This window comes from Manacus candei, unplaced genomic scaffold (assembly GCF_025592945.1).
Source record: "Manacus candei isolate 608988 ecotype Guabito, Panama unplaced genomic scaffold, ASM2559294v1 h1tg000070l, whole genome shotgun sequence".
In the NCBI taxonomy this organism is placed as follows: Eukaryota; Metazoa; Chordata; class Aves; order Passeriformes; family Pipridae; genus Manacus; species Manacus candei.
The window spans coordinates 2,163,669-2,188,148 of NW_026138118.1; the positions used below are offsets into that span (position 1 = coordinate 2,163,669).

The window sequence follows — 24,480 nt, forward strand, 5'->3', positions numbered from 1 at the left end:
CCTCCTCTCCCCTGCAGCCGAGGAGGTGGATCACACCCCGGGTGATGGCGGCATGGGGGTAGATGTTTTGGAATCGGGTGACACCACACCCCCTACGAAGAGGAAAAGCAAGTTCTCGAGCTTTGGCAAGATCTTCAAACCCTGGAAGTGGAGGAAAAAGAAAAGCAGCGACAAATTTAAGGAGACTTCAGAAGGTAAAGTAACGGGGGGGGGCTGGGTGGGCGTCCCTTCCTCCACAGAGAAACCTGCCACGAGCCATCTGGCCACTGAGAAGGGCTTGCTGTCACCAGCCTGGGTGCTGGCATGTGTCAGAACCAAAAGTGTGACTGTGGTGATGGGCTGGCACCTGCAATCTCTCCACAAACACCTTGCCATCCATGGAGCTGTAGTTTCAGACAAATAAATTCCTTTCTTGCAAGGAGCCTCCCCAAGCAGCTGTGGGGAGGGAGGGTTCCCTCCACGATCACCAGTGTGGTGTGAAGTGCAGGCCTGAACGTGCAGTCCCTCCTCCCTCCTCTTAATCCATGCAAAACCAGTGAAATTTGAAGCCCTTTTATTTCCTCCAGAGGATCCCTTAAAAAAAAAAAAAAAAAATTATCATCTTGAACTTCTAGCTTGCCCTGTTTTCTGAGTGCCTTTTTTCAATTTAATATCAGTTTTAGAACGAAAGATTTCTATGCGAAAGCCAAGAGAGGAGCTGGTAAAAAGAGGGGTTCTGTTGGAAGAGCCTGAGCAGGGTGAGTCTGCAAACCAACTTCTCCTGTCTGTGTCTGTGTAGCTGATCTTCCTCTGGCCAAACCTCACCCTTGGGACACAAATTTAAGGGCTCTTTGCTGTGGTTCCTGTCTGTTTTACCCTTTTCAGTGCTTTCTCTGGTCTGATTTTCACACACTGATTTTTCACAGCCTGCTCAGGGAGGAAGATGCTGCTGAGGAAGCTCACTGCCTGTCTTGGACACATTCCAGGGTGGGAAGGCTGTGCTGTGGCTCACTTCCCATCCTGTCCCTCCCTACCTGTCCTGCTCCAGATCCCTTGTCCTGTCCTGCCAACCTCTGCTGTCACTCACCAACTTCCAGCTGTTCCAATCACATTCCCAACGGCACTAGGGGAGAGGTGCTGACCCTGTGGCCCCAGCTGGGAAAAGAGTCAAAAATGAATGAATTCTGAGCTGCATTTCCTCCAAAAGATGCTTCATGGTGTGGTGTCATAGTCACCACTAAGCTTATTAAAGCTTGCCCTGCTTTAATCTAAGTCTGAGAAGTCTGATCCCCTTCTGTGTCATCCCTGCTGTCTCTGAGTTGGATCACGCTGCCAAAATAAGTTCTCAGATCACCACTGAGTCACCTGGCTGTGAGTTGGATGGTGTGGGTTCACGGGAGGGGGCAGGAAGGTGAGGTGGGGTGGCAGCCCACCTGTCTGGGTGGGATCATGGTCCTTGGATTAGGGTGTAATTGCACCTCAAGAGACACGCTGCAGAGGCAGCCTTGGCCTAGTGCAGATTTCATTCTAAGAAAGCTGTAAAGTGGGAAAGTGGAGGTGAAAAAGTGGTTTTCAGACCAAACCACTGAAAGCAAACCTGAGAGAAAGAGTCTTGACACAGCTTTGCTGTTAATGCTGCCTCTACACCCACCCAAGGGTGTCAGTGCAGCGCTGGAGGAGGAGTTCACCGGGTACAGGAAGGTGTGAGGTCACAGGATGAAACTGGAAGAGACATCAAAGACTTTGGGCACCAAACTTCCAGCTGGAGATGGCAGAGGAGAGCGAGATTGTCCACGCTGTAAGGGTGTAACAGAAGCCTGGCTTAGGGGTGGAATTATTTTCTTCTTTGAGTCATCTGCTCTGCTTTTAGAAGCAGAAGATGGGTGTAATGTGGCCAAAGTGCAAACCCCCAGCACGAGGGAGCAGTGGGTGCTGGCAGGAGGGGCAGATTAGAGGCGCATTATCTAAATCCCTCCTGGGAGTTTAAGGCACTTGGGCAGTCATAAGACGTGAGGGTGGGTTATTGTGTTTGCTTGCAGTTCTAAAAGCTGCTCTTACAAGGTCAGTTAATTTTCTTAGGCAAGTTCTTAGCGGGGTTAAAATGCTGGAAACCCTTTGAGATGAGGAAGTGAGGAGGTGGGGAAGGAGGTGTGGTGGAGGTGAGGCTGGGAGAGGAGGCCTTGCTGCTTTCAGGGCTCCAGGTTGTGGGTACTGGGCTCAGAGTAAGGAAAAGGAGATGGCATTGGATCTCCTGACCTTGAAGGAGGCCACTGGAGCTGAAGTTAGGAGGGAGGTGGTGCGAGAAGCCATCGGGAGCTGAGAAGGGCAGGCAGGGTTGAGTGGTAAGGAAAGCTGGATCTTACTGTTCCTGCCTCCCTTGCTGAAAACTTTGGATAACCAGAAGCAGCTCTATAAAAACCTCTGGCTCATGCCTTGAGTTTCAGCCCTGTCTGAGGAGGAAACTCCCTCTTGTTGCTGTCTGTGCTTCCTGCCTTTCAGGGAAGGGCAGTGAGTGAGCGAGGCAGCGCCGTCTGCCAGCTCCTCCCAGGAACCCAGGCTGCTTCTCCTGGAAAAGAAATCCTGCAGAGCTTTTGGCTCCTTGGTAGCTTTGCTTTCAGCTTCTGAATCACTCCAGGTTGGGGAAGGGGAGGTAATACTTGGGGGAGAGAGGAAAGGTGAAGAGGGCAATGGAATAAATGACCAAAAATCAGAGCAGCAGGGTGTGCTGGGGTCTGCAGCCTTGATGCCACACGCTGCAGTTGGTTCAGAGAGGATAGACTGAAAGGATTTTTAATCAAATTGATGATGTATCCAAGTTTTCTTGAGTTGGAAAGCAATCAAAATGGGCAAGGTCCCATTAGAGTGAGTGTTGAAGTCTGATATTGGGAATAACATCATCAAGAGATTGTCCTGTCAGGGCAGTTGCAAAGAATGGTTGAGTATTTCCTCACGGGGTTTAAAATGCTCTCAAAATTACGGGCTGGAAAGTGGAACTTTTTCCAAAAGAGGTTTTGCTTCTGACCTTGGGAAACTCCGTGCTAGAATCTGTGAAAGCAGAAATAGCCAAGGGGAGCTACATCAGATTCTGGAGCTGTATCATTACATCTGATTAAAACAAAGGTAAAGTGGGGAATTCTGCCTCGCTGCAGAATGTTTGGGGTCGAGCATTGGTTTTTGTGCCAAATTCAGAGTAGAAACAGAAGAAAAACAGAAGTGCTTCCAGTAACTTTAAGACTTTATCAAAATCTACTATTGCATGTGCAACAGATGCCCTGGCTCACGTTGGAATCTGCTGCAGCAGGGAGGTGGTGGCCCCTCTGTGATGGTGGGTGGATACAAAAGCTGCTGGAGTATTTTGACTGCACTTACAACTTCTTTGGGCTGTGGTACAGCACTGGGCACACCAGGAGGAAGGGCAGGACAGGAAGAAGAAAAACCTTTGATGGGATAATACAGAGCTGTACAGTTGTTGACAATGAAATCAAGGGCTCCCAGCCCCAGCTGGGTGGTTGCTGTGCTCTCCTGTGCAGAAGGTGACTGAAGACCAGCTGCTTCAGAGAAGTTGGTGTGGCTCTGTGGTGGTTCAGTCAGCTCAGCCAGCTCTCCTCTCTCCTGCCTTCTGAGTGTTTACTGTTTGCTTCTCTCCCCTCCCATCCCCTTGCAGATGGTGAAGAGCCAGAGAAGCTGAACCCCCCTGCACTGAAGAATGGCCACACAGTCCCCATCAGTGGGCCCGGGGGCTGTGACCTGCCCAGCCAGGAGGAAGAGGCCACGAAGCCCTCCAGCCTTAGGAAGCCTGTTCCAGCAGAGGAACCAAAAAAGAGGCAGGGTAAGAAACCGGACACGTGCAAAATGGGGGTTTTAGGTCATCCCAGGACCAGTTTTGAATTCCCATCTGATTGTTTCCACTCTCCAGTCCCTTAAATTGAGCTGTCTCCCTTTGCAGGCTCCTCCAGCAGCCACCCTGGGCCCGAACTGGAACCACCTCAGGAGCCACATGTTCCCAGACAGCCTCTCCTCCCTCCAAAAAGACCTCCCTCCACCTCCCAGGAGGCAAACGAGGCGCAGCCAAAGGATCCAACGCCCGCCAGCAGCTCTGCAAGAACTGCCCCCTCCACCACAGCCCTCACTGCAGCAAAGACAGTTAATCCCACAGCTGCCCCTTCCCCAGCCCCCAGGACTCTGCTCCCTGCTCCTGCCAGTGCCAACACTACTGCTCCCACCAGTACAACCAGCACAGCTCCTGCCAAACAGCCTCCTGTCCCCCCACCCAAACCTGTCAACAGAAATAGCAACTCACTAATAGGTAAGTGACCCACGAGCTGATTTTTGTACCCTGGGATGTCCTGGAGCCACTGCTCCAAGACTCTCTTCCCTTCATAAGGGAAGATTTTTAGTTCTATCATGAGTGTCTGACCGTTTTTCCTGGAAACAGTCCAGTTTGGACTTGGATCTGCCAGTGTTTAGCCAGGACACACGTGTGCTGGGAACAGTGTAATTACTGGAGTCCTCTGCTGTGAGCCATCCAATCTGTTCCCAACAGCTACCTGCAGGAAGGAGTCCCTGCCTGCTTTTCCTCTGTCAGCTCTAAGGCAGTGTCTGAATGTTGATGCTTTGCTGAGGGCTGGGATTCAGCCAGGATTGGGGGATGGTGGATGAGATTTTGCTTTGCAAGCCTGTGGTCAGGGACAATTCCTGCTTTCAGCTGGTTTTGGGAAAGAAAAAACCCAACAAACTAACCCGAAAAATGCATATCACACCAAAAAATGCCTGTCATGGCTGTCACTGCAGGGCCATGTGGTTTCCACTTAGTGCAGAGAGGCCAGGAGCTGGCAGGGATAATTCAGGCTTCCCTGGTTCTACTCAGGCACCTCCTCTAAGGTCTGTGGCTGGGATATTGCCATATTAGTCTTGCCCTTAAGTCTTGTCCCATGGATAAATCAGCTCAACTGTAATTTGAGCTGAATCTTCCCGCTTAGAGAATTAAATGTCTTTATTTCTGTTACTTTTCTAAGCAGAAGATTTGGGGGAGAGTTTCTTAAAGCTCCTTTAGTCTCTGCTCTCTGTAGGAGTTCTGGGAGGTGTCTTAGAGATGCAACGTTGAGAGCTGGGATGACTTCCATGCAGTCTGTTTGTACCTCAGACAGTTCTGTCACAGACACCTCCTAATCTTTGGACACAGAGGAGGAGGGAGGCTCCTGGGAAGATCAGTCCCACAGGTTTGCACTGTTATCACAGAAACTGGAGGCGTTCCCCAGGTGTGGTTTGGGAGGCAGTGGTGGATGTGCAAGTTGCCATCTGAAGTAGCCTGAGCTTTCAGTGTGAGCTGATGGCTCTGCTCTGCTCTGGGCTCACCTTGCCCTGGCAGGTTTTGCAAGTGACCTTGATATGGTGTTAAACACTCCAGTGTGCCAGACCAGCTCGATTAGCCTGGCCATGCCCGAGCACTCCATGAAATACCTTCTTGTTTTCTTTAAGCTGCTTGCACAGGCTGCAGATGGCATTTAAAATGCCCCAGTGCTAATTGCAGGAGGTACTTGTGGAACGAGAAGTGTGGCTGGAGACAGGAGTGTGTCCAACATCTGTTCAGAGCCATCCTGCTTTTTCCCAGCAGCCACGGGGTGTGCAGGGGAAGGGAGGGGAGAGGAAAGGTCACCCCTTTGTCCTAAAATTCCTGACGATGCTCATTCTCAGAGCAGTTCTTGTGTCTGATGCAGCAGCTGAAAATAAGGCTCAGGGAAGCCTTCTGGGGAGTGGGAATTTATTCAGCAGCAGCTTGAAGGAGCAAGCAGGGAACAGGGTGCTGTCCTGCTGTCCCAGAGCTTGGCAGCAGCCTCAGGACATGTTTCAGGAGACACTGGAGCCCCCTGGGCTGGAGCTGAGGGCACTCGGTGTTTTGCACAATCTTGCCCTTAATCTACGGGGGGGGGGGGGGGGGGGGGAAAGTCTGAGAATGCTAAACATCCCAAAAATGTGCCCACCTCTCTCCAGCTATGCGGCCTTATCTCCGGGAACGCTCCTGCTCGCAGCACCCTCTCGCGGTGCCTGCGCTGCGGGTTCCTCCCGGCTCCGCGCTGGGCACACGGGCGTGTCACGACGTGGGCGTGTCACGACGTGGGCGTGTCACGACGTGGGCGTGTCACGACGTGGGCGTGTCACGACGTGGGCGTGTCACGACGTGGGCGTGTCACATCACCCGCTCCGGGGCAACGAGCAGCGAGTCTCACCCGCTTCAGGCAAAGCCTTTCCAAGCCCCAGAAGCCATGGATATGTGGATGTTCAAGGCTGCAAACTCCTAAGGGAAGAGCTGTCTTCGCTGGTGCAGCTTCTTCCCTAGGAGTGGAGCGGGGTTTGAGGAACCTGAGGTTGCCCACTGCAGGCATTTCCTGTGCCTCCATTTCTCCCTCTCTCCTCCATCACACAGCAGATATGTAGGCTCAAATATTTAGGTATTTTGGGAAGTTTTGCTAGTTATTTTGTAGTTTATTTGGGCATTAAGGAACAGAGTTCAGAGGGAGTAGAGTGGAATCTCATCCTGAGGAGCTGCTGGCCCAGCAGGGTGTTCTCAGACTGGGTCTGATGGGTGAGTGGAAGTGGGAAGAGCACACTGCTACCTGCAGCTCTGCTGACTTTTGCCTTTGAGCAAAAGGTAGGACTTTAGGACTTTTTTGAGACTTCCCAAAAAGTTCTTTAATGTGCAGGGGAGCTGTTAACACAACTGGAGTCTAGGGTGTCCTGGATGTGTCAGATTCCTTTGTTGGTGTAAATACAGCCATAAAGTGCCCACGTTCCTGGGCGAGCTCCCTGTGCTGTCACTTGAGGGCTGGTGCCATTCCTCTCTCTCCAGAGCAGCAGGATCTCTCCCAGCCTGCTTGTTTTTGGCTGCTCTCCCAAGTCTTACCTTTGCTGCAGGAAGGACAAACTAGAGCCTTGCAACCTGGTTATTTCTGGCACCGCGTTCCAGTAAAAAGCAGCAGAGTCTGCTCAGTCCTGGGCTCTGCCTTGCCGTGCTTCTTCCACGCTGCTGAAGGGTATCCGGAAAATTCCCCGTTAAACACCGTGGCTTTTGTGGTTTTTATTTCCAGCTGAACTTTCCCAAGCAATGAACAGTGGTACCGCCTTGTCCAAGCCTTCCCCTCCTCTCCCCCCGAAGAGGGGCATCGTGCCCAACAACACGTCAGAGGTTGTCCCCTCCAAGCCCCTCAACGACAGGACGGGGGCGGCGACTCGCCCGGCGCCGATCCCGCTGCACATGAGCTCGGCTCACCCACCGCCCTCGCCCTCCCCACCCCTGCCCACACACGTGCCCCCCGAGCCCCCACGCATGCCCCTGCCCACCCCTACCCCCACCCTGGACCCCCCACGCTCCCTGGACCTGCCCAGCGAGACCCCTCCTCCCCCGGAGGAGTTCAGGTCCGTGGAAGTGTTGAAGAGGACGGCGGAGCAAGGCTTTGGAGAACCCCACGTGCTGCCCCGCCTGCCCCAGATCCCGCTGCACATCCGGATCCAGCAGGCTCTGAACAGCCCCCTGCCCGTCACCCCCCCTCCCGAGGGCTCCCACAGGGCTCACTCCCTGCTCTTTGAGAATGATGGATTCGGGGATGACAATGGCACCCTGGGCAGGACGAGGTCCCTGCCCGTCACCATCGAGATGCTCAAAGTGTGAGTACCCCCTGGACGTGTGCTGGCTCTGGCAGCTCCTGAGAGCCTGTGGTGGTGAGGAGGGCTCAGGGCAGGCCTGGTGTCTCTGCTGAAACCACTTTCTGTGTTGGCCAAATCTGTGTCTCAGCCTCTTAAGGGCCAGAACGACTTCCCGGCGAAATTACCCCTGGTTCTGGGATTTTGCTGCTCACAAAGGGAAATGGGTTCCAGACTGCAAACACAGGCTGATGCCAGGAATCCAGGCCTGGCCTGTCTTTATTGCACCAAGACAAAACAAGGTCTTGGATTCCATCCATTTGTGGCCTTCCTTAACCTTTCATTTGGCAAAACTGAAGTGGGAAAAGGGCTGTCTTGTTATAGCAGAGCTGAACCTGCAAGTCCCAAAGTAGTGAGGTCAGAGGGCTGTTTAGTTCTGCAGAACCTGCCTCAGGCATTTTCTCTGCCAGAGTTCCCTGTGCTTTGGGGAGAGGGGACAGTGCAGGATCCTGGGATGGCTCTTGCACCTCTGTTTCCTGGGCTCCCTTGGGGAGAGCTAATGAGTTGTTGATCCCAAGGATCTTCCCCAGCCCCTGTGCCATGTGTTAAGAGGTGTAACAGTGTGCTTCTCGTTAGTCCAGACGATGAGGAAGAGGAAGAAGACGACCAGGAGGAGGAACAGAATCTGGGTCCTCGTGTATATATTGGAGATGTGCCATCTGTCACAGTCATCCCCAAACTGGTACCCCAGGTCCTGCCAGAGGAGCAGGAAGGAGACGAAGGGATGAGCGACTCTGACTCGGAGGGGCCCATCCTGTACAAAGATGATGAGGATGAGGAGGAAGATGAAAGCCATAACAGTAAGGCTTTGACATTGCAGCTGGCTTTTTTATTTCTCTGCTGAACCCGTGCCTGGCTGTACTGAGCTCTGGATCAAAGAGCTGGTTCCCACAGCGCTGCAGAGCAGCTGGTTCTCGGTTTCATGATGTACCACATGTCCTCTGCCTCGCTTTTTGGTAAGGCTCTGCAGCCAAACCTGTGCTCTCACCTGCTGAGTGCACCCCTCCAGTTGCAGATGGCTCCTGCAGCAGCCTGTGCTGTCCCAGCCCCTGGGGTGGGACAGCTTTAGGTGAGCATGTGGTGTCACACAGGAGCGCTGGATGCTGCTGCAAAGCACAGAGCTTGGGAAACACGAGGAGAGAGGACGGTTCTCCCTCAGGGGGAGCACAGCTGCCAGGGATCGTGGCTGGGATCGCTGTGCTCAGGCTCTGCAGCCTTGAGCTGCATCCCATTGCTCTCCCTCCCCGCAGGCACGTTGGCCAACAAGGTGAAGAGGAAAGACACGCTGGCTATAAAGCTGGGGAACACGACCGCGCCGCAGGAGGACAAGATCGTCTTCCCTCGGAAGAGCAAGGAGGAGTGGAATGAGATCCGGCACCAGATCGGGACAACGCTCATCAGGTACAGAGAACAAGGAGGGGGTTCTGTCTGAACTGCTGGCTGGGGTGGGAATGGGCAAAGCTGGTGCCTTGTCTAAGCAACCTCTGCTGGTGGGTGGTTGGGCACGGCAGCTGGAGCAGGGCTGGGAGGATGAGTGTTGCTGTTCCTCCCTGCTTAGAAAAGTTGGGAGTTCCTCTTGGAGTTGAGCAATAGCCCCTGACAGGCCCCTGTTTCCAGAGGTTAAGTGGAACGGGAAGGGAAAATCTCAAGGGCTGCAGAAATGTAAAATACAGATGGTGTAGAAAGGTGTGGATGGGTGCAGGGTGGGTGGATAAAGCTGGTGACAGTCCAGGCTCCGCTCTGAGCTTGAGTTCCCTGCACAGCTGCTTTCTGAGGGTCCAGAGCCCTTCCCAGACCCGTGCTGGGGGCTGAGCAGCTGTTTGAGCAGAGCACAAACAGGGCAGCAGTGATCCCCGCTGGCGAATGAGGGGTGTGGAGGAGGCTCTCCAGAGCACCAAAACCAGGCAGTTGTGTCCTTCATCCCCTGCTGAGGAGTGACCAGATACAACATAATGCACTTGTCACACATTTTTCAGGCGACTGAGCCAGAGACCCACAGCAGAAGAGCTGGAGCAGAGGAACATCCTGCAGCGTGAGTAGCACTTGTGTGGGGTCCTGAGAAATGCAGCGTTTGCCTGTAATGTCTTAGTTCATTGGGAGGGGATGGTTTTAAACTGAAACAGGTTTACATTAGATTTTGGGAAGCAATTCTTCCCTGTGAGGGTGGGGAGGCCCTGGCAGAGGTTGCCCAGAGAAGCTGTGGCTACCCCAAGTGTCCAAGGCTGGGTTGGACAGGGCTTGGAGCAACCTGGGCTAGTGGAAGGTGTCCCTGCCCATGGCAGGTGATCTTTGATGTCCCTTCCAACTCCAACCATTCCTGCCTGGCACCTCAGAGTGTGTGAGCTGGTTCAGACTCTGCTGTTACCCAGCAAGGGCTGTGAAAGGTGTTTTGTTTGGGCTGGACTTTCATTTGTGGTCCAGACATTACAGCATTGCATTGCATGATCCCAAAAGCAGCAGTGCATCGCTCAGTCAGGGCTGTTTCTCTTGGCCATATCTTGTTCTGCAAAAGTTTTAAATAAACATCAGGAGGAAAGGGAAATGTCAGTTCAGGAAGTTTCCATTTAAAATATTTATCTGTGCTTTTATTTTCTTTTAAACTCTAAAAACTTCGGGGAGGACTGAGCTGCAGAGTGGCTGGGATGTATTTTGGCAACATAGGCCTTAGTCTTTAACATGAGAATGACTCAGTGGTGCTGTTTAAAGGCTATATGGCCCCTCATAGTCCAGGAGGTGACTCTGTGTTGAGTTGGGCTGCGCTCTGTGCCCGTCCTAAGCGCAGACATGCCACAGTGAGCCTTCAGATGTGTAGATAATCCCATGCAGCTCCACACTCTGTTCAAACCCAGAATTCCCTTTTCAAAAGCCCGATGCTTACATGAAAAATGTATTTTTTTCCCCCCCCCTTGGCAGCAAAGAATGAAGCTGACCGTCAAGCTGAGAAGCGCGAGATCAAGCGCCGGCTCACCAGAAAGGTACTGCTGGCCCCCGTGGCGACGGCCACCTGGCAGGGCTGGTGGCAACGGGCACGGCATGGGCACCGTGCTGTGGGGGCAGTCACGGGGCCATTGTGTAAGTGTCCCCAGCGCCCTCGGGCTGCGGGGACTTTGGCACGAGGGCTGTCACCCGCGGGGAGCCGCTGGCGCCGTTGGCAGTGACAGATCTGAGCTGGCAGCGAGCGTAACGAGGGAGACGAGAACTAAATTTGGCACCTGGCACCTGCCAGGCCAGCAAACCTTTCTGCTCTAGCACAGCTCTTCAGCGGCCACGACTCACACCAGGCTCCCTAAAGCTCATTTCTAAAGCAACAGCGGTGTGGGAGCTGAGCAGAGCAGCAGCTGCTTTGAGCTGTTACGTCCGGGTTACTTTGGGATTGTTACTCATGGCTGGGAAAAGCTTCCTCGGGGCCTGTGGGTGTGAAATGTGAGTGTTGCCATTGCTGGGGTTGAGTTGAGGGGTGGGAAAAGCTTCCTCGGGGCCTGTGGGTGTGAAATGTGAGTGTTGCCATTGCTGGGGTTGAGTTGAGGGGTGTCATGCAGGGCTCACCGTTTAATAGATATTCCTAAACCTTTTGTCTTCTTTCTTTGTGGCAATGTGTCCTGGGTTCTGCCCTATCCTGGCCTGATGATCCAAATGGGAATATCCAGTCTGTAAGAGGGTTTGCCTGCTCCCTTGCAGGATGTGAGCAGGACCTGGCAGGGTCTGTGGCTCAGCCCCAGCGAGGGAACTGGTTTTCGTTTTGCTCAGGGTGCTTAGCCCTGATCTGCTTCGGGGACAAGGCTCAGACTAACCTCCTTTGTTCTTGCTGGTGTTCAGCTTAGCCAAAGGCCTACGGTGGCAGAGCTGCAGGCCAGGAAGATCCTGAGGTTTAATGAGTACGTGGAGGTAACAGATGCTCAGGACTATGACCGGCGAGCGGATAAGCCGTGGACAAAGCTGACACCAGCTGACAAGGTAACGGGGAGTGCCCTGGCCCCAGGTGGGGAGGGGAGCCACACCAGGGTGGGAGCCAAGGAGATTTGCTCTGTTCTTCTTGCTTCACCTCTTCATCTTTCCCTCTGCCCTCCCACCGAGCACCACCAGTGTCCCTTTACCCGTGTGTGCTGTCCCAGCTCTGCTTCCTGCTGCCTCATGGGGAGGTGGAGCCCAGGGGGGCAGGGGCTGCAGGCCAGCATGGCCTCTGCATCAGCTTCTGAGTGATGTAAGAATCATAAAATCACGGAATGGTTTAAGTTGGAAAAGCCCTCTGAGATCATTGAGTCCAGCTTTTGACCTGGCACCACCACGTTCATCACTAACCCATGTCCCCAAGTGCCACATCCACGTGTTCTTTGAGCACTTCCAGGGATAGTGACTCCACCACTGCCCTGGGCTGCCTCTTCCAGGGCTTGACAACCCTTTTGGTGAATAAATTTTCCTTAATATCCAATCTAAACCTCCCCTAGTGCAACTTGAGCCCATTTCCTGTCATCCTGTCTCTTGTTCCCTGGGAGCAGAGCCCGACCCCCCCCGGCTCCCCTTTCCTGTCAGGGAGTTGTAGAGCACAAGAAGGTCCCCCCTAAGCCTCCTTTTCTCCAGGCTGAGACCCCCAACTCCCTCCATCACTCCTGGTGCTCCAGACCCTTCCCCAGCTCCATTCCCTTCCTGGCCACACCAAGGATGCAGGCCATGGGTCAGAGGAATTTCCTTGCAGGCTCAGGCAAAAAGCTGGCAGGGAAGTCTGTCCTTGTCCTCCCTGGCCACTTGTGGGACTGCCCAGCCCTGAGGTGGAGGAGGTGGGGCAGATTAAATTCAGTTTAGTGTGAACGAACTGCCAAAGCTGGTGTGGCTGCTGCAACCTGAGCCCTTTCCTTTCTCAAAAAAAAAAAATCTCCCTCTCTGTGCAGGCGGCCATCAGGAAGGAGCTGAATGAGTTTAAGAGCTCTGAAATGGAAGTGCATGAGGAGAGCAAGCAGTTCACGAGGTGAGAACATGTTACTCGAGTTTGTCTTGTAGGAGCTGTTAGAGTTCTGCCCTTGGGTGCTGTGCTGAGGAGCAGAAAACTTGTCTGTGCAGAAATGGGAGATTGAATGTCCCCTCCTGCCTTGGTGGTGAGGGGTGATCGGAGCAGTAGCAGACACAAAGTGGGTTGGTTTTCCTTAAAAAATTGGGGCTTCCACCCTGGAAACTCAAAGTGACCAGTGACTGGTTTGCAGTGTATCTGAAACCAGTGTGACCTTGCAGCTGGAGTGGACTTTTCTGGGGCTAGAGAAGCCACAACCACAAAACACCTTGGTAATGAGCTGGGATATTATCTGTGAAATCACCTGTGAATTGTGGCCCAAGTGATTCTTTTCCTTCCAGCTTTGTGAGGTGGAGTTGTTTGCAGAGCACAAAAGGTGAAATTGTTTGATGTTTACAGCTTCCCCCGAGGGCTGGGAGCTCTGAGATAATTCAGTTTACCCTCTTTGGCCATCTGACCATTTAACCTGGACAACACTCAGATTTTTCACTTGGCTTTCAGGTACCATCGACCATAATCTTCCAAGAAGGGAGCAAGAGACCCGAGAGGCCTGGAAGTTCTCTGCGTCCCTCTCCTAGGCAATACAGCGAGGGTGGAACCCTGGCTCTTCCAAGATTTGCCTTCCAACCATGTCCAGAAAAGGGCTTTCAGCCAGGGAAAGGGGAATCCTGTCTGAATGTAGCATTTCACTGGAACAAACACGTCTCTCGTGCCATCAGGCTGGAACTGACACTATACCTCGTGTGGCTCAGCAATAACCCCCTGCCAGGAGACCATGCCCAGGGGAACAGACTCCTTTTTGGGATGCAATTCCTCCTCTTTTCCACGAGGAAGGGGGGGGGAAAAAGAAAAAAAGGCAGCTCTAGTGTTGGGAAGCTGAGGAGAGGATGTGCTTGGAAGCACGTGTGTGTATATTAGCTGTGTACAGAGAAACCTGGCACACAACTGACATGTCACTCGTTATTTTTTGGGGTTTTGCTTGTTTCTGTCATGTCCTTAATGTCCTGAATCACTACTGACCAACGGTTTGTTGTGCTGGAAGGGAACTGTATAGGTATTAACATATGCTGCATCCTTTTTGTAAAAAAAAAAACCACAAACAAAATCAAACAAACAAAAACAACAAAAACCACAGATGTATAAAACATTCCCTCCCCACCCTCTCACACTTGCTGTGATGTTAATAACAGATCTTGAGATATCTAGGATTGTTTAACAAATTACAGAACCAGAGAAATGACTGTTGCCTTTTAAAACTTTTTAATTCGGGGAAAAGGTGAGAGTAGTCAATCCTTTTTATTGTGGCTTCCTCTCAGATGTTTTTTACTCTCCCAAATCAGGGTTGAAACTTGCCTTTTTTTCTCATTTTTACAGCTAAACCTACTGGAAACTTGATGAATTTCACTGTGTGGGTCGAAGGGAGTGGAGGAAGAGGTTTAAAAAGTGACCTTAAAAAGATGATATTTCTCTTCTGAAAGAAGTTCTTCTGAAATGTGGGGTTTTAAAAAAAAAAAAAAGAATCTGTTATAGGCCACTGCTGTATTATGCACAAAACCTAAACCATGTGTGAGATGCCACTTGTGAGGGAAGGGAGTGTGGGGATGGAGAGAGGGGTTTTGCCTTGTTCACAGGCAGGGTGGCAACACCCCAGCCTTGACCCGGCACCCTCATGTGACATGGCGAAGGTTCTTCCCTCACAGCTCCCCCCCTGTACAGCCACCTGTAGACTTAAACCATTGCGTTGTATATCAGTCTCCTCAGCAACAGATTTTAACTATGGAATAAAAGTATTTTAGGATTTTTTTTAAAAAAAAAAAAAAAAGTAAAGTGCTTTTGTGGTGTTTTTAACCGCTGGGGCCCGAAGGGGCGGGACCGGCCCTTGAGGGGGCGGGGCTGGGGGTGGTGGATCCATCATGGCGGCGCCTCCCGGAGGGGGCGGGTTTTCCCGCCTTTCCAACCGTCGCCGTCGCCACTGCGCAGGCGCCGCTGGCCCCGCCCCTTTGCTCACGGGCCAGGGGAGTCTGGCCCCTCCCCTTGCTCACTGCTCATGCCCATGTACGGTTTAACTCCGGCCCCCTACTTGGTGCGCATGCGCATTTTGCCACGCCCCCTTTCACAGTCTATAAATACCGTGGCGCGGAAGTTCTCGGCCTCTTTCTCGCTGTGGTCTCGACGCTGTTGCAGGTGGGTCTGACCCTCTTTTACCCATTTTTAATCCTCTCTTTCGCTATGCTATGGGGCCCTCGTGGCCATGAAGCCTCCTACAGGGACACCACATGTCCTTTTAGCGCTAAAACAGGCCGTGAGTTACACGTGGCGGAGGGTGCGCCTCAGCAGCCCCTCACGGCCTGCTCCTCTTCCCACAGGTTACACTGTCGCCTGCCCAGCCCGGCCTGCCCAGCTCGCTCCAGCGTGAGTATCGCGTGGCAACGTCTGTGCTCTGCGGAGCGCAGGGGTGTGCAGGGGTTATTAATATAAAACCACAAACCCAACGTGGATATCCGGAGAAGTCGCTCTCTCTCGGCTCTGTCCGTGTGGCGCACGGGAGCGCAGGCCCTCGGGCCCGTGACGTACAGTCCCCTTCCACGACGTTGGAGAACAAGCCGGGCCGCCGAGCCTGCAGCCTGCATATTCCTACTGCTTCTCTGAGCCCCCGGGCCGTTACAGAGGAGACAAACCATGCAGGAAACAATTCGCACACGCGGGATGGGGCGGGAGACGCGTGCGGGGCTGGAGAGGGGAGAGAGGGGAAAAAATATATCTCCCGAGCAATTCCTTAAAAAACTTTCTTTTCCGTTTCCAGTTGTAAAGCTTAAGGAACGATTGAGAGTAACTCGACTTTGAAAGGTAAGTGCATAAATACGTGTTCTGTTCTCTTTAAAATTTAAAGTTTAATTACACTGTTCACTTGAAAATTTAAACATACTTCTAATCGGCTTTAACCGTTTTTAAGCCTCTTATGGGACAGTTGGATCGGCTTAAAGTGATTAAACTCCAATCCAGACTATGTAGGTGTTGCTTAACACAAAGTTTGGCTCAGCCGTTCCTAACTTTAAAGATTTTTGTTGGGTTTTGGTTTCATGGGTGGGTAAAAAAAAGGTGGTTCCTGGCTCTTTAAGAGAAAGAAAGCTCCGTTCATAAATCTCTGCAGAGAAGAAAAAAAAAATCTGCTGAAGTGAGGATTAATAATGCATTTGCAACCTTACTTGTCCTATATGAAAAATGGGAAAAAAAAAGAAATCTAATCTTATTTTCCTAAATATTGCAGATACTGTATGAGATGACAGAAAAAAATACGTTTTTAGTGGGAAAAGGTGAGTATATTGGGAGAATCGGCCCAAATAGTTAAAAGGGGTGGTAGCTGAAGACCAGTTCTTGCACTAATTGGCTGGGAGCAGGGGATACTTAAATTTGGTGGCTTTCCAGAGCATGTGCTTGTGCTGGGAAATGGCCACGTGTGTGACTTGGTCGCTTGGTGGAATGTGCAGCTCCTGGATTTTGGGGAGCAGTGGAGCAGGGCCTGGGGCTGGGCACGTGTGTGTGAGGTGGAAAAATCAGTGGGCTGTGGTGGGCAAGTGAAAAGCAAAGGGCTGGATGGCCCAGCTGTGAAAGGTGCTGCTTTTGGAGCCCTCTGAAACTGGGAGGGGGGAGAGAGGGGTGTAAGGAAGAAGCCACGTGCTCTCCTGTGGATCCGGACTTGCCAACCACCCTCCCATCCAGAGGGAGTGCCAGCTGCCAGGGAAGCCACACTCTGACCTCGTGGGCCAAGGGCATTCCAGGGAAGCTGATCCTGGAGGGGGGGGTGGCTCGCAGGGTGTGGGTGGGAGCAGCAGTTTGTGTGTGTGTGTAAACCCTGAAATCAGCCCTGCCCGGTGCTGCTTCTAAATCTGTACTTGGCTGCTGTAGAGAATATAATAAACTTGATTTGCTTTGGCTTGGTGTGTGTTTCTTGGTAAGTGAGCTACTGGTTAATCCATCAATATTAAGGAGATATTGAGGCTCCTGTTGGGTGTTTCTCAGTTGTGTGGAAGCAGAATTCTGGTGTGATGGTGTCCCTCTCCAAAGGGTGTAAAAACCCTCTGTTAGATCTGAATTAGAGCAGGTAATACTTAAAGTTCAGTTTGGGATCATATCAAGGCAAAAAAAGTCTTAGGGCTGAACCCAGATAGTTAATGGAGTTTGTACTCTGGGGGTGTGGCTTTTGTGGGGGAAGGAGGGAGGGGGATCACGAGTTCTGCACCCTGTTCTAGGGGGAGTGGTTTTGGGGAGGTTCTGCAGGGATTGGTTTAAAATCCCCTCCAGCAGTTGCCTGGCTGTCCTGTCCCCAGCCATGAAATCCACGGGCAAAGGGTCAGGGGGTGGTTGTGCCTGAGGAGATCCAGCATGAGCCTGGGATAACAAACATTCCAGGGTTATACCCCTCCCAGAAGGGTTTTCTGATGGCCTAGATGCTGTGCAGGGCACCTCGGGGGTCTGTGTAAATGAGCTGGTGAATCAGCTGAGGGTGCAATTGGGAGCTTGATTTCATTAAAAAAGTGCCTTTGAATGCCAAACTGCAGGCCCTTGGTGTGGAACATCCCCAGGGCTGGATTTGCATGTTAACTGGAGCAGAATTAATCAGTGGAATGGAGATTCATCCCATTAGATAAGGGGGGGAAACTTGAACGTTTGCTGTCCTCTCATCACCCCAAGACACTCAGTCTGGTTCCTGCTTCAAGAATGAAAGTGGATTTTCCACATTAAGCAGTGGGATGCTGGAAAATGTGGGAGCAGCTCTTGTCGCCTCAGCCTGGGCTGGAGGCACCGCTGAGGTTCAGAGGCAGGAAGAGTGAGTTACACTAACAGCATTTATTGCCCGGGGGGCAACAGATTGTCTGAGGGTGGCAGCTGTCAGCCCTGCTTGTCCTACCTGGCCTATCCTACCTCTCCTGCCCTGTGTCCTCCTGTCCTACCTGCCTTGCCCCATCTGACCTGCCTGTGTCCTTCTGTCCCGCTTGTCCTTCTGTCCTTTCCTGCCCTACCTGTCCCTCTGCCCTTTCAGTCCTACTTGTTCTGTGCCACCTTTCCTTCTGTCCCACCTGTACTTCTGCCCTACTTGTCTTCTGTTTCTGCCCTGTCCCTCTTGTCCTGCCCGTCCTGCCCCGTCTTTCTGTACTACCTGTCCTGTCCTACTGCCAAACCTGTCCTTTTGTCCTACTTAACCTTCTGTCCTGTCCCACCTGTCTTTCTGTCCTACCTGTCCTTTTGTCCTGTCCTACCTCTCCTTCTGTCCTATCTGTCCCATTCCTCCTGTCCAACCTGTACTTCTGTCCTGCCCTACCCATCCTCTTGTCCTGTCCTTTCTTCCTTCTCCCTTGTCTGTCCCACCTGTCCTGTCCTGCCTGTCCTTCTGTCTGCCCTGTCTTTTGTCCATCCCGTCCTGTCCTATCCCACCTCTACTTCTGTCCTGCCCTACCCGTGCTCCTGTCCTTTCTGTCCTTCTTCCTTGTCTGTCCTACCTGTGACACCTGTCCTACTAGTCCACTTGTACTTCTGTCCTATCCTCCCTGTCCAGCCTGTCCTTCTGTCCCCACTGTCTGTCCCTCTGTCTGTCCCTCTGTCCCCCCGGGGTGGTTTGTCCCTGCCCGGTGCCCGCCGGCCGCCAGGGGGCGCTGCTGCGCGCGGAGCGCGGCGCACGCGGCGCTGGCGCATGCGCAGGTCGGCGGGCGGCGCGGTGAGGGAGCGGGAGCGGCGCCGGGCCGGGAACGGGAACGGGAGCGGGAGCGGGAACGGGCGGGCCGGGATGGGCACACGGTCACGGCGGGGACGGAGGGCACCCAGCCGGCCTCGGCGCAGCCGGGCGGTTCGAAAGGACAGCGGCGACCCGCGCGAGGAGAGGCTGGGCCCGGTCGAGGCCTGCGCGGCCCCACGTGAGGCGGCGGCGCGGGGAATTCGAATGGCGGGAAGGGGCTGGGATGGGGGGGCTCGGGGGTCGGGACGGGAGAGAGGGACACGGACATGGACACGGCTTGGCTAGGGAGAGGGGGAGTTCGCGGGGTGCTGCTGTCTCTGGCTCCTCGTCTCCCCTTTCCCTCTCCTTTTCCCTTCCCGTCATCCTTTCCTTTTCCCTTTACTCTACTCTTCCTCCTTTCTTCTTTCCTCTTCCTTTTCCACTTCCTTTCTCTTCCCTTCCTCCTTTCCCCTTCGTTTTCCCTTTCGTTTCCTCTTCTCTTTCCCCTTTCTCCTTTCCCCTTTCCTTTCACTTTATCTTCCCCGTTCATTTCCTCCTTTCCCCTTCGATCTTCCCTTTCCCTTCCCTTTCTCCTTCCCTTCCACCTTTCCCCTTCCCTCCCTGCCTTCCTGGACCTGACAGAGTGAGGACAGGGAGTGTGGACCAAACCTGCAGGGAACAACCCTCCATTCTACCACAACGGGAGCAGGGATCGGTTCTCAAAGCCCAGCTCATTCCCCAGCCCCTCAGGTGGCTTCTAGGGCAGGAGGGGACACCCCAAACACCACTGGCCCTGTGGGTGACCCGTGTTTGTGACCTCTAGGTCCCACCATGCCGGGGAAACGCACCGCCAAGAACCCGGCACCGGAGGAGGAGCCTCTGGAGAGGAAGAAAATTAAAGGTAAGGAAAACCCCGGGGGGTTTTCCCCTCCAGGAGTGAACTTTGCCAGGAAGGCTGTACCCCTAACCCTGTCATGTTCTCTCTCCCCACAGTCAGCCACCCGTCGCACCGCACACAGCCAGGGCTGGTGCTGACCCTGGGCCAGGGCAACGTGGGCCAGCTGGGCCTGGGTGAGGACATCATGGAGAGGAAGAAGCCAGCCCTGGTGACGCTACCGGAGATGGTAGTGCAGGTGGAGGCTGGAGGGATGCACACGGTGTGCCTGGGCCAGACGGGCAAGGTGGGTGCACTGCAGGGGGGCTGAGCTTCCCCCCGAGCCCTAGGGGATGTTCTGGGCCAGGGGGGGTGGATTGGGCACTGCTCTGCTCGTGTCTTGTTGCAGCTCTGGGGTGAGTGTGGTCTCACGTGGACCATGAAATTTTAGGGTGTCAGAGGGAGTAACTGAAGAGAGCTGGAGAGGGACTTTGGGCAAGAGAAAGAGGACAAGGGGGAATGGCTCACACTGACAGAGAATAGGTTTAGATTGGATATTGGGAAGAAATTGTTCCCTGTGAGGGTGGGGAGGCCCTGGCACAGGCTGCCCCCTCCCTGGAAGTGTCCAAGGCCGGGTTGGATGGGGCTTGGAGCAACCTGGGCTAGTGGAAGGTGTCCCTGCCCCATCCCAACCCCTCGCTCTCCATCTGCAGATCTACACCTTCGGCTGCAACGACGAAGGTGCCCTGGGGCGCGACACCTCGGAGGAAGGGTCTGAGACCTCCCCGGGGCCGGTGGAGCTGCAGGAGAAGGTGGTGCAGGTGTCAGCAGGGGACAGTCACACGGCTGCACTGACCGAGGACGGCAGGGTCTTCGTGTGGGGCTCCTTCCGGGTACGCCGCTCCCTGGGGCGCTGGCAGCTCCCGTTTTGGCAGCTGCTCCGGTGACTCACGGCCCCGTGTCTGTCTCTCCACCCAGGATAACAACGGGGTGATTGGCCTGCTGGAGCCCATGAAGACAAGCTCCACTCCTTTGCTGCTCCAGCTGGATGCCCCCGTTGTTAAAATAGCCTCAGGTGAGCCCTGGGGGGTGCGGGGTCGGGAGGGTGCACGAGGGTGTCGCAACCCTCGGGGGAAAGTGAAGGTCCAGAAGGTCCGTGACCTTTTCCACCCTCTTGGCTGCTCCAAGCCTGGTGCAAGGCTGTGCTTGCTCTTCTCTTGTGTGTCTTTTAGCCCAAACAGATAGTTTTGCCCCCCACAGATTAACGTATCAAGTTAATATTTGACCCAATCTGCTGTAAAATGCCTTGACTGCAACCTCAGGGTCACGGCGCTCACCTTCTGTGAAGCCTGGGGAAGCTGAGCTGAGCAGCCATGGAGCTTGTCTAGAGCATGGGGGAGTTTGGGGGGCACCTGTGCCCTTAAACCTTCCCAGAGAAACTGCTTTGAAGTTTCCTGGGATCAGGAAGAGGGAAATCCTGGGGTTTTAAGCTGTGCCACGAGTGGTGTCGAGGTGCAGTAAACCCCCTCTAAGGTTTAGCAAGCTGGGGTTTGCCTGTGGGATCCAGCCTCTGGGGCTTGCTGAACACTTCTCCATGACTGCTCCTTCCCTCCTCTCCCAGGGAATGACCACCTGGTGATGCTGACGGTGGATGGTGACCTGTTCACGTGTGGCTGTGGCGAGCAGGGCCAGCTGGGCAGGGTGCCAGCGCTCTTTGCCAACCGAGGAGGACGGAAAGGGCTGCGTGAGTGGCTTTGGTTCTTTGACCTGCATCCATTGGCCCCAGCTCTGGCCTTTCCAGAGGAGCAAAGGGACCCAGTCCCTGGTGCTTGTGTGTAATCAGTGACCTGAATGCAGTGAGTGAATAATCCTTGTGTAACACCTTGTCTCCTGTCCCCAGAGAGGCTGCTGGTCCCCCAGCTCGTCCCTGTCAGAGGCAAAGGGAGAAGAACCAAAATGCGCTTCCAGGACACCTTTTGTGGGGCCTATTTCACTTTTGCTGTCACACAGGAGGGACACATCTATGGATTTGGCCTCTCCAACTACCACCAGCTGGGTGAGTCCCTCCAGATCTCCTGCCAGTCCCATGCTGCCCTGGGTGCCCCAAATCCTAGACACTGGGGACAGACTGGAGCTGGAAATTGGGGTGGGGGGATCACAGCCCCCACAACCAACAGAAATTTGATCTGGGGGCTCAGGAGGGGGGTTACTGTGTTGGTGTCTGGGGGGTGAGCCCCAGGGTGGGTGGCTCAGAGGGGGAGCCTGGCCTGGGCTGTGTGTGCCCGTGGCCCTGATCCGGCCGGGTTTGTGCGTCCCACCCCGCAGGGACCCAGGACACCGAGCCCTGCTTCTCCCCGCAGAACCTCACCTGCTTCAAGAACTCCACCAAGTCCTGGGTCGGGTTCTCTGGTGGGCAGCACCACACAGTCTGCGTCGACTCCGAGGGTGAGTGGCACTGGGAATCACACTGAGCAGGACAAGGGGGACTATCATGGCCCTCATCCTGACCAGGGAGGTGTTGGGGTGAGGGTGATGTGCTGGAGCCCTCCAAGTATTCAAGGCAAGAAGGGTGGTGTGAGGTTGCAGCAAAGGGCAGGGAGCAACCTGGAGTCAGTCACCTGTGGGCTCTGCTCTTACGCCCTCCCACCCTATTGGTTTTGGGGAGCTCAAGCGTGTCTGTCCCACCCTGCCCCTCCTGGGTGGGTTCTGGGGCGTGGCAGGGAGGAGTGATGCTCCTTCAGGAGTCACACCTGGGCAGAGAAGGCCTGGCTGTGTCCTGCTGCAGCTTCTGCCCCCCTCAGCTCACCTGTCCCGTGTGTCCCTTGTGCTCCAGGTAAAGCCTACAGCCTGGGCAGGGCAGAGTACGGCCGGCTGGGCCTGGGGACGGGGGCAGAGGAGAAGAGCACACCCACGGTGATCCCAGAGCTGCCCAGGATCATCTCGGTGGCCTGCGGAGCGTCCGTCGGATACGCCGTCAGCAGTGACGGTGAGTGGGGGCTGGGGGTGCCCCTCATCCCTCCATCCCGGCCCCCCTGCATCCAGCCAGCCCCACACACGCTGCCCAGTGGGTTGGGACTGCAGCCAGGTCCTGGTGCTGGTCTCCTGGGGGCAGCTGGGCGGTGGCTGCTCAGATATGTTTGTGTGCCCGTGGCAACAGGGTCGGTCACGGGGTGTTTACCAGGAGGGGCTTGTTGGCCTGCTAGTCCCTTCTCTGACTCCACTGCTGCCAGAGCCCTGTGCTCTGGTGCTGCACCTGCCTGTGCACAGTGTCTGTGGGGAATGATGGTTTGGAGGGGGCCGTGGCTTTGGTTTTCTTCCCAAAAGGAGTAATTTCTCCCAATTGGCTGCATGATGGAACATCTGTTTGAGGCTCCTCTTCTTCCTTGTCTGTGTTTCTGGCACGCATAAACCCCACTGCCTGAGGTGCTGGGTCCCCCTGGGTTTGGGTGTTGGGTTCCCTTGGGTTTGGGTGCTGGGTTCCTGTTGTTTTGGGGCTGGGTTCCCTTGGGAACTCAGAAGAAGTGGAAAACCCATCCAGTTTAGGACCAAGCCTGAGTCTCGTTGCATTTGGGTGCTGGGTCCCCTTTCCAGCCCATCCTGAACTCAATCCTTGCCTCCCCTCTGCTGCAGGACGAGCGTTTGCCTGGGGAATGGGCACCAACTACCAGCTGGGCACCGGGGAGGAGGATGACGTGTGGAGCCCGGTGGAGATGACGGGGAAGCAGCTGGAGAACCGGCGGGTGCTGGCCGTGTCCAGCGGAGGGCAGCACACGGTGCTGCTGGTCAGGGACAGGGAGCAGAGCTGATGAAGTGACCCACACACCCCTCACACCTCCCACCCGCCTCGGGGGGGCTGATTTCCAGCTCTGGGAGGGCAGGAAGCTCCCGGGACCGGGCCCGGCGTTGCTGGAGCAGGGAGCACTCCTGTGTTCTCCCTGCAGTGTTGTGTCTGTCTGCCCGTGGTGCTCTGTCAGCTCCCGGGATCAGCTTGGTCCTAAACTGATCCCAGCTCTGTGCCTGGATGGGTTTTGCACCTCTTCTCGTCTTGGTTTTTTAATGTTTCCCAGCCTGGCAAAGCCGAAGGTCTCGTTCTTCACTGCACAGTCGGGCTTGGGGCGTCTCCCTGATCATGTTCCCCACATCTGGGTGCTCCTCCATCTCCTTCACCCAAACACCTTTCACCTCCAGCCTGGATTTGTCCACTGCCACCCACCAAACTCCTCTGAGCTCGTTCCAGGGGGATCTCAGCCCAGCAGGAACGTTCCCAAGGGAGCTCTATCCTTGCATCCAGGTGCAGTGGGGAGATCCTGCCTGGCAAGGGGGAACACTGCTGCATGATTCCTGGCACACTGTGACTGCTGGAAGAGAATGGGAAGGGGGGCTCCTGCCTCCCACCCCTCACAGTTCTGAGCCAAAACCCACCAGGCAATGAGGCTCCATCCTGGAGCAGCCACCTCCAGCACTGCTTTTTGCAGGCCTGGCCACTCTCCCTCCTTCCCATTCCATTTGGAAACCCAACAAAATCCATCCCACGGGTGGGAACTTAGGTTTTTTTTCCTCTTTCCCTTGCTGAGGAAAGAGTTTTTATTTGCTGTCAGGGCCTCGCTGAGCAGACACCCAACCCCCAGCTATGTTTCGAGTAGCTCGAAACAATGAGACTCCTCCCCCCCATCACCTCCCTGATCCAGCTGCTCTCGCTCCCTGTGCCTGGCCTGCCCCATCCTCTCCTTCCAGGAGGTGCCTTCCAGGTACCTGGAGTGAGGAGGAGCCTGCAAAGAGCTGAATTATAGCAATAGGAGGGGGGGTGTGGGATGTGTGAATCCTGGGATTGTACAATGGTTCAGAAGGGGTTGGAATTTGTTTTTTTTTTTTAAAAAGAAGATGTATTTTGGTCGATTAATCAAGGCAGAAAGAACAGAAAAACGTGTCATCTTTTAACATTTGGAATAAACTGAGTTTTTGTAAGCCCAGGCTTTTCCCGTGGTTTGGAATGGTGGGCAGCCCTGTCCCCTGGGACCTGTGCCTGGTTTTAGGGGTGCCGTGATCCCCGCCGTGTCCCGGTGTTCCCGTGCAGTGCTGGGACACGGCCGCGGGATGGCAGCAGGAGAAGGCGCTGGGAGCTCCTGGGAGCGGGACTGGGAGAACTGGGAACAGGGAGAGGGGCTGGTCCCTGTCACCCTCCCTGCAGCTCCCTGCCTGTCTGACCGGCCACCCCCG

The 24,480-nt window shown here is 54.4% G+C and overlaps 2 protein-coding genes and 1 non-coding gene across 12 annotated transcripts in view; all 3 read left to right on the plus strand.

Annotated features, from left to right (window-relative positions):
* Positions 1 to 16,613, plus strand: part of PHACTR4 (phosphatase and actin regulator 4) — a 66,668-nt gene extending 50,055 nt beyond the window's left edge. For 8 of the 9 annotated variants that reach the window (XM_051807154.1, XM_051807149.1, XM_051807153.1 and 5 more), the window contains 15 exons: positions 18 to 194; positions 657 to 737; positions 3,644 to 3,808; positions 3,926 to 4,285; positions 7,065 to 7,641; positions 8,254 to 8,477; positions 8,928 to 9,078; positions 9,654 to 9,709; positions 10,591 to 10,652; positions 11,494 to 11,631; positions 12,564 to 12,640; positions 13,181 to 14,863; positions 15,046 to 15,091; positions 15,483 to 15,526; positions 15,948 to 16,613. In XM_051807154.1, the coding sequence (XP_051663114.1) occupies positions 53 to 194; positions 657 to 737; positions 3,644 to 3,808; positions 3,926 to 4,285; positions 7,065 to 7,641; positions 8,254 to 8,477; positions 8,928 to 9,078; positions 9,654 to 9,709; positions 10,591 to 10,652; positions 11,494 to 11,631; positions 12,564 to 12,640; positions 13,181 to 13,196 (2,049 nt within the window). In that variant the 5' untranslated portion in view covers positions 18 to 52 and the 3' untranslated portion in view covers positions 13,197 to 14,863; positions 15,046 to 15,091; positions 15,483 to 15,526; positions 15,948 to 16,613. The remainder of the gene's footprint in view (positions 1 to 17; positions 195 to 656; positions 738 to 3,643; positions 3,809 to 3,925; positions 4,286 to 7,064; positions 7,642 to 8,253; positions 8,478 to 8,927; positions 9,079 to 9,653; positions 9,710 to 10,590; positions 10,653 to 11,493; positions 11,632 to 12,563; positions 12,641 to 13,180; positions 14,864 to 15,045; positions 15,092 to 15,482; positions 15,527 to 15,947) is intronic. The other variant, XM_051807148.1, reaches the window with a different exon arrangement.
* Positions 15,168 to 15,373, plus strand: LOC127479901 (small nucleolar RNA SNORA73 family). Its single transcript, XR_007907708.1, has one exon. It is a non-coding gene; the product is annotated as a small nucleolar RNA SNORA73 family (small nucleolar RNA).
* On the plus strand, positions 15,483 to 24,228 carry RCC1 (regulator of chromosome condensation 1). 2 transcript variants are annotated; one of them, XM_051807172.1, is made up of 11 exons: positions 15,483 to 15,526; positions 15,948 to 15,993; positions 19,213 to 19,290; positions 19,383 to 19,570; positions 19,977 to 20,156; positions 20,242 to 20,338; positions 20,885 to 21,007; positions 21,164 to 21,319; positions 21,589 to 21,708; positions 22,097 to 22,249; positions 22,894 to 24,228. In XM_051807172.1, exons 2-11 carry the CDS (start codon positions 15,960 to 15,962, stop codon positions 23,067 to 23,069), a joined length of 1,305 nt encoding a protein of 434 aa, XP_051663132.1. In that variant the 5' UTR covers positions 15,483 to 15,526; positions 15,948 to 15,959; the 3' UTR covers positions 23,070 to 24,228. The 2 variants fall into 2 exon arrangements, with proteins under 2 accessions (XP_051663132.1, XP_051663131.1); XM_051807171.1 differs by lacking the exons at positions 15,483 to 15,526; positions 15,948 to 15,993 and adding an exon at positions 18,450 to 18,588.
* Positions 24,229 to 24,480: the final 252 nt, after the last annotated feature.